General features: G+C 40.6%; 1 protein-coding gene across 2 annotated transcripts in view; it reads left to right on the forward strand.

The window, feature by feature from the left end:
* The first annotated feature begins 367 nt into the window (after positions 1–367).
* vldlr (very low density lipoprotein receptor) overlaps positions 368–14,036 on the forward strand; it is a 39,845-nt gene continuing 26,176 nt past the window's right edge. Inside the window, exons 1-3 of one of the 2 annotated variants that reach the window (XM_056432373.1) lie at positions 368–724; positions 5,385–5,504; positions 8,871–8,993. In XM_056432373.1, the coding sequence (XP_056288348.1) occupies positions 652–724; positions 5,385–5,504; positions 8,871–8,993 (316 nt within the window). In that variant the 5' untranslated portion in view covers positions 368–651. The remainder of the gene's footprint in view (positions 725–5,384; positions 5,505–8,870; positions 8,994–14,036) is intronic. The other variant, XM_056432372.1, reaches the window with a different exon arrangement.

Here is a 14,036-nt window from a genome sequence, read left to right on the forward strand (position 1 = left end):
GAAGGAAATGGGGTTTTATTTAACTAATGATGTCCTGGTGGAGCTTTCGTATGCAATTACAATGCAGTATATTGCTAGGTGATGCATTGTTATTGGAATAGAAATAAGCAAATGAAAAAGCTATCTATCTATCTATCTGAATAGTAAATAAATAGTAAATAAAGTATGCATTATTTTATTATTTTATGTGGATGGTGAAGGGTTAACACTATTCCAAGACGTAGCCTGAGGGAGGAATAACATCCTCAACTGAGACGGTCTCTCTGTAGCACCACTAACAAACCGGTTACCGGGACCGCTCATCAGCGTTAACTTTTAGGAAATAGGTTTCAGCTTGAGAGGAATTAACGGGAGCCAGGACGGCCCCCACGGCGCGTGGTTGTAGAGCGAGCTCAAAAGGCGCGTGGTCTGTGCGACGACCATTCAATTCGCACTGCCCCTCTTTGAGCACAGTTCTGTTCGGCGCGTGCTGCTGCTCAGTCGGTTGTGTCTACAGGAGCCGCGTTCTCGCTCTGTGCGTCTGTTTACATGTGTGGTTTGGTTTGCGCGTGAATCGACCGAATCAAACACGAAGCAGGCCGGCGCGAGCCAGCAAGAAAGGGCAAGGCAGCCCACAAGCGCTCAGCTAGCAACCGCACGTTAAACTGTGAGATGGTTTCGTCCGCTCCGGGGCTCCTTCTGCTCCCAATGCTAATATATCTCCAGCACTGCATTCAAGTAAACGGTGAGTCTCGAGTCCTCTGTGTGTGGTTGTGTATTTGTGTTTGAGAATGAAGGCGTTGTGAAACACTCTGTGTCCCGTGAGGTTAGCTAACATTACCCAGCTGTACACCGGTCTTGGCTGCTCCTTTAAGGAATGACTGCTTGGCTATACCTTGAGCTTGGCAAGCTTGCACCTCTTCTTGCCTCCCCAAAAACTAACGTCTTTTGGGGGGCTAAAATGCGACATCGTCTGCTGTTGTGTCTGCTTAACATTTTATTTAAAAGGAATGTGTTCCTCTTTAAATTAGTAATTCATGATGCTTGATATTTGTGCTCTGTGGAAATTACATAAAATGTAATGGGGTAGAGAAAGGGGGGGGGGGGGAGAGATGGAGAGGCCCGTGTGTTTGTCGCCTGCTGAGCTACTGCTTCATCCATGGTCAGTTAGCCTTGTGGTTAATTAATTTCACACGTAAACTGACACGAAGCCCTTACGAAAAATCCCATGCTTGTACTGTGTTGGCGTCCATGAGTGTCCTGATTTTTTTCTCATTCGCTTCCAATGTGGGGATTTATTTATTTATTCCTGAAGTGGAAGCCGACAGAGGGATGGCATGGGAAAGGTTTATTTTTTAACAGTGGCTTGATGTAGAGCTCTAAAACGGGTAGGTTGGAGCGCTGCAGCCCCCCAACGAGGACCTAATTCAGTGGCCAAAGTTGATTTGGTATTACCAACTGGTGATAATTGAAGAGCATTTTGCAGCAGTGCTGCATATGGCAATACATTTCAGATAATCACCGATAACGAAAATGATTGGTTGCTTTTAATCTGTAAAATTATTATAATAGAGATTCTAGTCTCTTCAAAGCCTACCTACTTTGGAAAATGTCCCTTTGGATGAAACGGTGAATCAAAACTTGTGCTTGTAATGTGCACATTCTCCCCGTAGCATACACCCACCACCTAATTCTCATTATCAGCTCCAAACACAGATTGAGATTGTGAGACAAAACACAAATTGGTGTCAAGAGCAGCAACAGCACCGCTGGCCTTATTAAAATAAAATGATGTATTTTTCCTCCATGGTTACTATGAGACTCGGCTCTTTAGCTATATGTAGGGGGTGCACTTGATTCTTAAAGTGGGTGGAATGGTGGACAGAGGGAGGAGTACAACGCAACCATTTCTGTTACTGGGGGAAATTGCATTACCATGACCTCCCAGTGTGACGGCATTTCAATTATCCACTATTTGGGGAGACGGCCCATTGCAGCTCCATGCCTGTTCCAACTATGGTTTCGAACCCACAGGGAATACTGGCAGAGGAATAATGTGAAATGAGCTGTGATTTAGAAACTTGCATCTGTGTACATATTGTAAAGCCCTTTGAGGCAAATTTGTGATTTTGGGATATATAAAATGAACTGAATTAAATTGAATCTTCTGTTAATGGCTGTACAGGGATAATTGGCCTTCTACATTCATATAAGTTTTGATCAACATCTTTGCTTGCATGCAACAGTGAGTGTATGAGGGTCACTGTCGGCAAGAATAAACATTATCTTGAGACACTAATATACATGTCTTAAATTTCTTATTGAAATGATACACCAGCAACTTGGTGAGAAAAAGCTTACAAATTAACAAGAATTGCCATACAGTCTTTGAATGTAGAAAAGTTGTGGTAAAAACTTGAACAGAACTGTGCCTGGGGATCTCCTTCTTTGATTATCCCTACGTCTGCATTAAATGTGCATGAGCAGTAGGTCAGGCTGATGAGATGAGTCAAGAATTTTAGGTTGCTGTGAAATATTTCACTTGTTAAAACTCATGATGACGATGGGTGTGTTTTGCTTCTAGTTTTTTCCCAATGTGTAAGTTAGTATTTTTTGCAGCACAACTAGTGTAAAGTGATCCTTTCCTCTTTTTCTTTTTTTTCCGTTTCTGGCTTAATTGCATCAAATGGTTAAATCATTTGCCACAACTAGTGATCCACAAGAACACTGGATACACATGATCGCTATCATGCACAGGTGAACAGTGGAATAATCACACTTTCCTCTTGATGAGCAGAGTATAAGCACCGAGGTCAGGATTTTATTAATCTTTCTATCTACATTTAAGTTTTTAAGAGGTTATGTAGGTCTCAAGGTTTTTGTGGAATAAAGAGTTTGAATTGTAGCGTTAGTGAAATGGATCTGTTGAGTGGTATCCCACTGACTCTGGCACCATGGCAAACTTGGTCTCAAATGTACAAGATATACCAAATTCTTGAAATTCTGTCTGGAGAAGTATAGATCATTGTATAACAAACATGTTGCTGGACAGGGCCCAACTTGCAACAGTGGGATGTTCTGATCAAAAGCTTGTACTTCAGTTTAATTATATCAACATTTTTGTTTGGCAATGCTTTTTAAACATTTCGGTGAAATACCAGAGTCCCTCTGAGCTCAACCCACTGAATGCGTGGCAGTGAGCCTCTCAAAGCACAATCTAATAATGGTCTTTGTTTTCCTATTAGTCTTCTAAAAAACTAAATTCAGTTTCCAGTTGTTCCTTGACTCATTTGTCTATTTCCTCTTTGCATGAAAGGGTCATGATCAGATATTTTTTTCTATTACCAAACTCCATTTAATTTAAAATGCATTGTAGTTGGATAAATCTGTATGTTTTGTCTTATTCCTTTTTTTTTTGTTTTACACTTGCAAACACTGGTATGCTGAATGGATATTATGACTAAAGCTGGCCAAAACAACAGGGAGATGTATTTGACAAACTAAAACATATGAACGTAAGGATGGTACAATGAGGTTTCAAACTTATCCACAGTCTGTTTTTAAAGATACGAATTAAAGGTGAAAATGCTATTTCCCTGCTCTCCAGGAATTTATGGCCAACTCTTCATATTTTATTTTCTGACATTTGTTGAAAACCAGCATTTGTTGCTGCTGCAGTTGGCCTGTCAGTCAGCAGTCTTTATCTGCAGCACTCTTTGCTATTGAATTTCTTTACTGTCACATGGTGAGCAGTATGAACTTTCTCATGAAAGTTTTCCTGATCTATGGCGATAATAGATGTGTTTGGTTCCCCCCTCATATCTGTCTGCATGTCAGTGGTTATTTGTTTTATGGGTTTGTCCTGATTTAAAACACTGCTTGGTGCTTCTATTGGGGTGTTTGAAATGGTTAATGTTGATGAAAGGTCAGTGCACTCTGCTCTGTAACATGACCGTGGTGTGCAGCTGGTGTAGTCTTGGTTGAATGGAAGTCTGCAGGCTGTTGGCTATATATTACCGCTTCCTATGCTGTGAAGTTGACCAGCCACAGTCCACAACTCAAACGTTCACGCTATACAGTGCTATTTGACACTGAAACCACATTCTATGATTGACGGTTCCAAAGTGGCTTATGCTACATAGTCGGTAGAACCATAGATTGTTTAACTTCAGCATCATTTTTATTTATGCAGGTCTTCAGTTGTGTGTTGCTGTGCTAGCTCAGTTATAGGACCTAGGCTCCTCGGGGTCAAATTGAATATAGAATTTGTTTCTTTCAAGAAACTGGTAACTTACTTCATTAACCTTTTTATGAAGAAACGTTTTAGCAACTAAATGCAGTTTATTAAAGCTTTTTTCCATCCTGACAAAAATCCAAAATGTTATTTACTTTTTGGCTCTTAATTTGTTTTTGTCCTCTTCCAGCCCAAAAGTGTTGACGCGCACAATATGATCTTCTGCGTCGGTGAACTCCTTGTTTTCTATCCTCACTGTGCTCCATTAACACACCTGGACAGACACGCAGTCAGACTAAAACAACAGTCAAGGTCAGACTGTGTTTTAAGGCTGCACTAAAGCGCCCTTTCTTGTAGGAGGGAATTGCATCTTGTGACAATTGGGTTTCTATTGTAGTGTCACTATTTGTTATTTACCAGACTTTGACTTCAGCAATGATCGATGGCTTGATGCTGTGACTCTTATCTTGATATCCATGAGCTCGACAATAGCCGTGTATTCTCTCCCTGATTATTGTTTTTTAATTGCTTTGCTTTCCTTAAGCTTCAAATTTTACAAATTCCCTTTGGCATGCATATGTTAGATTTGCTATTTCTTTTTTTCATAAACCTTACTGTTACAATAGTTTGTATGATCTATTTCACTTGATTAATCACTAGAAATGTTTTGCTGCAATTCAGGTAAATGTTTCCTTTCATTTTCTGTGCCCTGCCACACAGTTTAATTGAGCCAGTAGACAATTGCAGGACACTGGGCTTTAGTTCCCCACTAAAATATAGATGTCGTGGCATCTCCAGAAAATACAGGAGTGTTCATACATCAGCGCTGTGCTTTTAAGTACGCAAAAGGAGGATGGTTTTTCTCTTCTGTGCATTGTTTGGAAATGACTGGGATGTTTCAGCCATTAGGTGGTTAATGGGTACTTTTGTGAAATTGTAAGCATGTTCTTCAAGAGACGAGAACTTTTTGTCAAAACACTGAGCTGCCTCAAGCTGTGACAGTTAGTTATTTTAAAAGTTTTCTGTTTTTTTGGTTAAGCACGGCAGGGAATCTTGCCAGGATTAACAAGAAGCACATTTCATGAAACTAATAGTAAATTATAATTATGACTACATTTTGCAATATAATCACTTGAGGTTTCCGCTTTCCACATACTGTCTTGCTCTGCAGGTACGAAGACTGAATGTGAGGCCAGCCAGTTTCAGTGTGGAAACGGGCGCTGCATCCCGTCTGTCTGGCAGTGTGACGGAGATGAGGACTGCACCGATGGCAGTGACGAGAACTCCTGTGGTGAGATGCTAAACCAGCGCTGCTCTTTTCTTGCTGCTGTTAATACCATTTGACTAGAATGCCAAATGTGTATTCAACAACTAGAATAGAATCAAATGCACCATTTACTCCTGTTTGATTTTAAAATATACAAAGATGCAGTTTTTAAATCACTGTGCCTATTAGTGAAACTCTAAAGTTAGTGAGCAGTTTTTTACTTCAGTAGAAACAACAAACAGGGGGATGAAAAAATATAAGTGATTTGCACATTGTTGTTCATTTGAGATATCTAGTCGATACAAATTGAACACCACTGTTATCCTTTTTTAAATATCATTTTTGTCTTACTTATTTGCCTAAAATTGACAATTCATGAATGTTGGGCTGTTACAGGATGATTTTTCTTTTCAGTTGCCATTGCTCCTGTGCCATATGTGGGCTGGAAATGTGTTTTATTTATGCAGTTAATGTGGCCTTTGGAGTGCGGGTGACATAATGAAAATCTATCTTGGTTTCCTGAGTGCAAAAGCAAACTGTGTAAATTAAGTTGGAAATGTTTTTGGACTTGTATCGTGAAAGGTCAAGATTTTACTTTGGTAGGACTGGTGCAAGGAGCTATTTTTTCATTTCTAATTATTGGTTTCTAGGGTCTTTAAGCAGCTTCTATACCACCAGCTTTGCTTTTTAGTAAAAATGTATGAACATACAAAGGTCTTTAGCTCTTTTCTCAAACTTAAAATTCACACATGGTATTTAATGTTCTGTTTAGGACCACAGATGATGTAGTTGGAAGAATGTAGTGACTTCTATAGGTCGGGCTGTTGAGTGAGTGATCAGCAGCTGTCCATTCGCGCACCTCACAGTTGCGTATTGATCAGACAAGAAGATACGCTTATCAACTCCAGTGTTTTCCCTACTATTATAACAGGGTGAAATCTCCACCTCGCTCAGCGGTGAGCACACCTCATTGTTAAATTAAGCTTAGGGCACCAACATGGCAAGCGGCACTAGTCCCGCCCCCCTGAAGCTGTAAACCTAGGGGAAACACTGAACTCGATTACGATTGATCAAAACAGAACGAGGGTTCGGCTGTAGCCTCCTTGAAACATACTATTGAGAACATATTCGCACGTGATGAACACAGTTTTTATTTTTTCCATCACAGACTTTTTTTTGCCTTAGGCGCTCAGGATTTGTCATAGGCGCTCGGGAAAACGGCTTAGGCGCGCGCCCACATTTTCTCTATGCAGGAAAACCCCTGATCAACAGTGTATAGTGTAGATATTAGTCCATGTAGGGTTTTAATCATTCACTGGTTCATTATTATTGTTTACATCATTTAGTCATTCCGCTATTTCAAATGGTTACCTTTGTTAACGGGTAAATGGAATGTTCAACGTAACGCATCACAGGGTTAAAGGGACAGATCCATTTATGTTACAGCCGTAATATATTCATTCACCTATTTCATAACTTTCATACAGATCCCTTTGGGATTCATTCAGCGCAATACCCCCCTATACAAAAGAAGCTTGCATTGAGCTTAAAAATAGGTGTAGCCCAATTTATTGGCTACCGTAAATTTCGCATATAAGCCGCTACTTTTTTTCACACGCTTTGGAACTGCAGCTTTTACAATCATGCGGCTAATCTGACCAATAAAAAAAATCAAACGGGTCACAGTGGACCAATAAAACAGTTTTGGCAAACTAAGGGCTCGATCACACCAGACGTAACTCTCAAAAATGTGTCTCAAGCAAAACCATTGTTTTCTGATGTTGCTGCCTTTCATGCGCGCCTTTAACCCTTGTGTTGCCTTAGGGTCATTTTGACCCGAATCAATATTACACCCTCCCCCCGCCTTAGGATTAATTTGACCCCGTTTAATGTCGGTGTTCTTTCGGTAGTCAACAAACAAACATAAAGTGCTTCACACTTAAACTTGGAAAAACAATATTAATTCTAATAATTTTCTGGAGGTTTTAATTGCTGGCGTCAAATTGAACCCAAAGGGTAAAATATGTTAGTAAATATAAAGGTAACAGGAGGGTGAAACATTGAATCGGGTCAAAATGACCCATAGGCGAGGGGAGGGTGTAATATTGATTCGGGTTAAAATGACCCTAAGGCAACACAAGGGTTAAAGGCCGTGTGGAGTGTTTTTCTAGCGTTTTAGGCGTGCATAAAAGTTTTAATATTCTCAACTTTAAGCTCGAGACGCACTGTTCATCAATGTCACACTCTACCGAGGCAGCCAATCGAATCAAGCAAGAGGCATGCTTTCCTTCCTGTTTTCCTGACAAGACACTCATATTAGCAGTTACGAAGCGCTTTATAATTCTAAATCGAAACACTACTTCAACTGACTCCTACTCAGCCGGAAGTACAACGGAAAGCTCTCGCCATCGAGACACAATTTGCAAGATTGTGGTATTCGCCGTAATCTTTCCTTTTTTTAAAATATATCGCGAACCCAAAATCACATAGAAAAGCATGTTTTTACTATTTATTCCCATGTCGGCTGACACTCGGTATCGGAACATGCCATGTTAGCTTTGCCCCATTAGGAGACTTCTCAGCATCTCTTGGGACAGAATGACCTGGTGATGGGAAGGTAGCAGAGCAGTGCTAAATATGGATACGGTGCGATGCCTTAATATATTTCACATCTTTCATTTTCTTTTGTCCCTCATCTATCTGGGTCATATGAGACTGGGATGGAGAGAGGAAAGAACAAGTGAAGGAAATAAGTGAGGAAAGAACAAGTGAAGGAAATAAGTGAGGAAATCGGACAAAAGGAAGGAGTGGGAGAAAATGGCTTATCATACTGCAGGTATATAGGAGGGAAAACTCATAAGCAGAAGGCACCCTCTGATATACATATACAGGATTTTGAAGTTTCCACAGCAGTTGTTGAAGTTTGAAATGGCAGAGATTTGACTAACTAGTGATGTAGTAATTTATCAAGATCTAAATGTGGAGGATGTTAAGTTTGCACCAGAAACTATCAAATGAGTAGTGAGTGATGTGGTGATGGACTGAAGTGGATCTTGGCCTTGTCTGCCCATAATCCTTTTTCGTCCATTCTCACTCACTCTCAGACTGATGCATTGGAGACACCTAAGCCCATTGTGGACATGGAGCTGTGGAGAGGTTACCCTTGTTATAAACTATAAATCACTCAAGTTTGTCCTAATAAGTTACAGCCAATCCGAAGTCTGATGCTTTGGTTGGGTTTACTGCAATTCATGAGAAGTGGCGATTTATAGCTTTGTTGTTTTCCCCCTTATTATTCATGCACTTGTTTCTTTGTGAGATGTTTTATTAAAGAACATGAAGTCTGTTCTCTGTATAATCAATCCCTATTTTTCTCCCCTCCCATTTCAGTTAGAAAGACTTGTGTGGAGATGGACTTTGTATGTCGCAACGGCCAATGTGTCCCGAAACGATGGCACTGTGATGGGGAGCCAGACTGCGAGGATGGGTCAGACGAGAGCGTAGAAATCTGCCGTGAGTACCCGTTTCCTCTTTGACGACCTCGCATGTTTCAAGTAAGCTTTTGTTCAGAGTTTATGATGACGGGAATTTTTTTTACATTTCTATATAATGCTAGTTTTATTTTTAGATTTTGTATAAAAAATCTTATCTGCTTATAAAATGTGATGGATAAAATTAGCAGAGCAGATGGATAAAGTAGAATTGGCACCGTTGACCGCTTTGGCATCAGTAAATATAAAAAACGAATATACTAAAGAATGAAAGGGTTCAAATAGAGATTCTGTATAATGAGCAAGTATATTGCTGATGTGTAGCTGCTGAAGTCGTATCAGGACATTTGGTATGTTTGCCGTTGTCAAGACAAATGGACGTTGGTGTCTCTGGTACAGAGATAAACATCAGAGGGAATATGAAGGTATTTTCGCTCTACATACTGCTGATTGCGTTGATGGCAATCTGAAAAACGATACAAGTTCGACGACTTGACTGCTTTGGCATATTTAATTGGGGTCCTCGTGACGACTTTGTCATAGAGGAACCTATTGTTTTTTAAGGAATTTTTATTGTTCTTATTCTCTCCAAACAAACGTTGACTGGCCGCACACCTCATACCGCAACCAAGTGAAATTTCACATGCATATCCAGCCTGGTGACATTTTTTTGGTTTCGTATTTTCTTTACAAAAATGTCTAGCGCCGCCTAAAGTGTTCGTATCCACTTTTTTATCCTAATGACCGATTGATTTGAAATGTAGTATAAATGTCCGCTTGGATCTGCTCAAACATTGCCAATATCACTGCTAAGCTCCGCCTATTTAGATTTTCCACCATTTTGAATCTTGTAAACTAATTGTTTTCAACTCCTCCTAAACGCTGGATCCGACTCATACACAACTTGTTGTGGTTAATTATTGGTTCAATGCCATCAAAGATCTTTGAAAGATTGTTGGTATCTCATTGCGTTCCGAGAATATGGACCAATGAACATCTGAGGGGTGTGGCCTAATATGTAAAGACACCTAACTTCCAAATCACTTGGCCAATCTTCACTAAATTACTAGCCTCAGCCCACATGAACATATTTGAACATTAGCGGACACTGCAATAAATCGCTCAGTATCTGAATTTTTTGCCTTTTTTCACATTTGTATAGACTTGTAAAACGGTCAACTCCTAGACATTTAATCTGGTTCATCCCAAAAGTGGCCACTAAGGTCTTGAGACCTTTTGAAGTGAAAAATCTTGAAAGATTTAAAAAATATTAAACTGCGGTTTGCAGACCGGCAAAGAATCACCATGAAAATCCAATTTGATGTAACTCGGCCAGACATTTTCTAATCTGCTCCGTATTCCTCATATGTCATGATTTACTGATCCTGAAGACATTCATATGATATTTTTGAATTCTAGTCATAGCGCCACAGATTGGCCAAAGCAAATCAGCCTAAAACGCATCGGATTCACATTTAATTTAAATGACGTGCTCTAGACCAGCGGTCCCCAACCGCCGGGCCTTTTTCTGCGGCTTGGTTGGTCCCAAGTGCGTCACAACCGCATTTGGGAGTCTGAAAGTTCAGGTTTAGCAAGTCTCGCGTGCCAAACCCTCTGCTGGCGGCACATTGACAAAGAATCTTAAAACATATTCAACCTGCTCAGTGAACTGTCACTTCAGGGGAATGACGAGTGTCTTCAAGTTGGCCGATCAACTTTCTGCTGTGGCAAGTGAACAGGCGCATTGGACACGTTTCAAACCGGGTGGCTTTTAAAGAGTTCGAGCGGTACTTCAACCAAAAAAGACCCAACTGCAAAAGAATAGACCTATTTGTAATCAAACCCACCCGGTGAATCGAGCCCGTCCGAGCCAGAAGATGATCGGCTCGAGATATCAAATGACGGTGGCCTTAAAGGGACATTTCACGCAACTCAACTCTGCCTCTGTTCTTATGACAGCGACCAGAACTCAGTTAGGAGTAGACGGAACAAACGCACGTCTGTGTCTCAGCGGCTCGTTGCAGATAAACAAGCGCAGGGCTCACACTCATTCGGTGTAATGTTGAGTTGTATTTTTGCACTTCATGCCGGTCGTATAATTTTATTGCGTCATATTTATCTTGCCGGTTCGTGAAAATAATTCCTGACACGGAGCCGATCCATGGCTCAAAAGGTCGGGGACTGCTGGCCTAGACTTTACGTAGATACACATGATGCATGTATATATTCACATTATCACAGCACCACCTCTTGGCTCAGCTGGACTTGCTAGAATCTGGCCCAGACTTGTCACTGCCTGAGGATATCGACAAGCATATTTTCACTGAGTCAAAGCACCACCGACTTGCAAAATAAAAACTGGCACATAACAAACAGTAAAACTGTATTGTAAGTCGCTTTGGATAAAAGAGTCTGCTAAATGACATGTAATGTAAAACGACCGAATGGTGGGCCTGCGTTCTCAGCCGAGGAGGCCGGCATCCAACCAGCATCCCCGATGTGCGAAGGAATAACGAGGACCCGCACATCGCTGCTTGCAGCTTTAATTATACTCAAGATGGTCACCCAGATATACAAAAGTAAACTACGAGCTGGAGTATCTAGGATTACCAAGTTTACACAATCTCGAGAAATATTTCTTAAGCTGACCCACATTGTTAAAAGTACCAAATGATGCTAATTCCTTTTTCTCAAGAGTGGTATGTGTGAAATCTAACAACTTCTCAGTTAGGAAAGAAGAATGAGAACTCATGCAATACTGAGCCAGACAAGGAATATGAAGTAGAACCTGAGTTATCAATTATCGGTCAGCATTTTTAAAATAAATATTAGCTGGGGAGTCAGGTCTGTGTGAACCCAGCTGTTTCACAGAGCAGTTATTTTTGTTTTTTGCTGCAGTGTCAACACAGGGGGGGGGGGAATATGTTCTTCCAAAATGAAAACGGTGCAGTTTGGAGTTTAATTGTCATTCAAAGCTGTTGGCTGTGAATGGTTGCCAAGATCTACCAAGGTTTTGGTGTGAGACTGAAGGTACTTGTACTGTGCAAAATAAGTAGCTGGTGGAAAAGAAATAGTCTTTCTATTCTATCAATATATCTGAAGATGGATCATCCCGTATAGTTTCAAAACGGTAAGAGGAATTTATATTATCCTTTTAAAACCTCTGTCCGTCCTGCCTTCTGTCATCTTGATTTGAATGGGGTGGTGTTTTTCACCTTAAGCTTAATTTTTAAGTGAATCTTTTCAAACAAGACTCAGCCGATCACCTGCTTGGAACCATCTGACTCATAGGATGACATGATTGTTTTACTTTCGATAAAGCTTTTATTAGTTCAGCAATTGAATGACTGTGCGCCACTTCGCCAGCAGCATGAAGGCAATAAAGTGACTCCTTCCAATACTGCATAGAGCAAGGTTTTGTTGACTCTATTCTCTACAAACATTGCTGTCCGAGTGGGGAATTTTGCATCTCACTTGTGAATGCAACGTAAAGACTTTAATTTACTTGCTGCTTTTGCAGTTTATATTGCCTTTTTTATTTATTGCTATGAGATGTGGTCATTCAAATGCTTTCAGTAGGTTTAATGGTCTGTCTACAATTTGTAATGTTATTAAGCCAAGTTTAAACGGACAACAAACAACACTAGCCATATCGATTTGTCTTCTGATAATATTTTCCCCAATTTGAGACAAATTTGGGATCTACACAAAGGGCTTCACAATTTTTAAACTTATGACATCCTGTGTCTGAAGCGAGAGTTCAAAGTTGGTAATGTGCATTGATGTGACAAGTTCATAAAAAAGGAGAGGGGAGCTTAGTGAATCTAAGATGTCCGCCACTTGTCTAGGCCTATAGCACCATAACAAGGGGCTGGACCAGGGCAGACATGAGCCAGCATTAACCAAAGCCTTATCAAAGAGGACAGTGTACTCTTCTGGCTGCCCCAGACTGAAAATCAAAGTTGGTTCTTATGGAAGAGGAGCTTGATAACTAAAGGCTTGGGCTCCATACTCCTTTTTAAGTTTAGGAACCACAAATGGCTCAGCGCTCTAGTGAGGTGATATTGTATCCTACATTAATTTACACTAAAGTTACCGGCTGAGAACTTCACTGACTGGTTGTGCTGTTTGATCTTTCCCTTTTTTAAGAGTAGACTGTCTGACGTCAAGTTGTGCTTGTGTAGTTTAAATGGTACATGTGTTTCCGCTTGCACTTGGAAGTGTCTGTCATCACCAGCATTCCAGTTTGTAGTCCACATTGTGTATTTTAAGAGGTTGCGTTAAGTTCCAGCCATAGCTGCAGTGTTGTACGTGCAGTTCAACCCAGCTACTATAGCTGTTTATATCACTGTCCTGTTTGATCAGCTGTTATACTTGGCAGCTGGGAATGGAATCTAAAGTGTGTGCGTGCGCATGCAAACGTCTCCAGGCAGTTTGGAGTGGAGGACCTGTGCTGTAGTCATGTTCACGTCAGTTGTCTTGCGTCAGTGTTGAATGAAGCCTCGGCATCTGTTCAGTTGGTCATTGCATGAAATACAAGCAGGACTTTACTGAATACTTTAAAATTTATTTTTTGAGGGTGGGGAAAATACCAACCGAAATATGTTCAATGTATAAACGAAAAATAAAATGAGACGATACCATGATCATGTATTCAATAAATAAATCGGCAAACCTTTATGACTAAATCTATTTTAATTAACACTGGTTCACTGGCAGGCTTGCCTATTTTGCTGAACTAATGCTGTTTGCTTTCAGAGCAGGCAGATTGCTTTACTCCTACAAGGGCTGCTTGCAGAGAGAACCGCTCAATGCTTGTAGCCCTGCATTTAATGAGTGCAACTCTCTAGTGGGGGAATATGGTACTACAGGCTCCTAAAGATGATGGTGCATCACCAATTAAGTCTTTGTAGGTGAAGAATTTTAAATGTGATTCTTGATTTTACAGGGAGCCAGTGCAGAGCAGCCAATACAGGAGTAATGTGATCTCTTTTTTGTTTTTGTGTACACAAGCTGCAGCATTCTGGAGTAACTTGAGAGACTTATTGAGCACCCTGTTAATAAG

The sequence above is a fragment of the Pseudoliparis swirei genome, chromosome 15, assembly GCF_029220125.1.
Source record: "Pseudoliparis swirei isolate HS2019 ecotype Mariana Trench chromosome 15, NWPU_hadal_v1, whole genome shotgun sequence".
Lineage (NCBI taxonomy): Eukaryota > Metazoa > Chordata > Actinopteri > Perciformes > Liparidae > Pseudoliparis > Pseudoliparis swirei.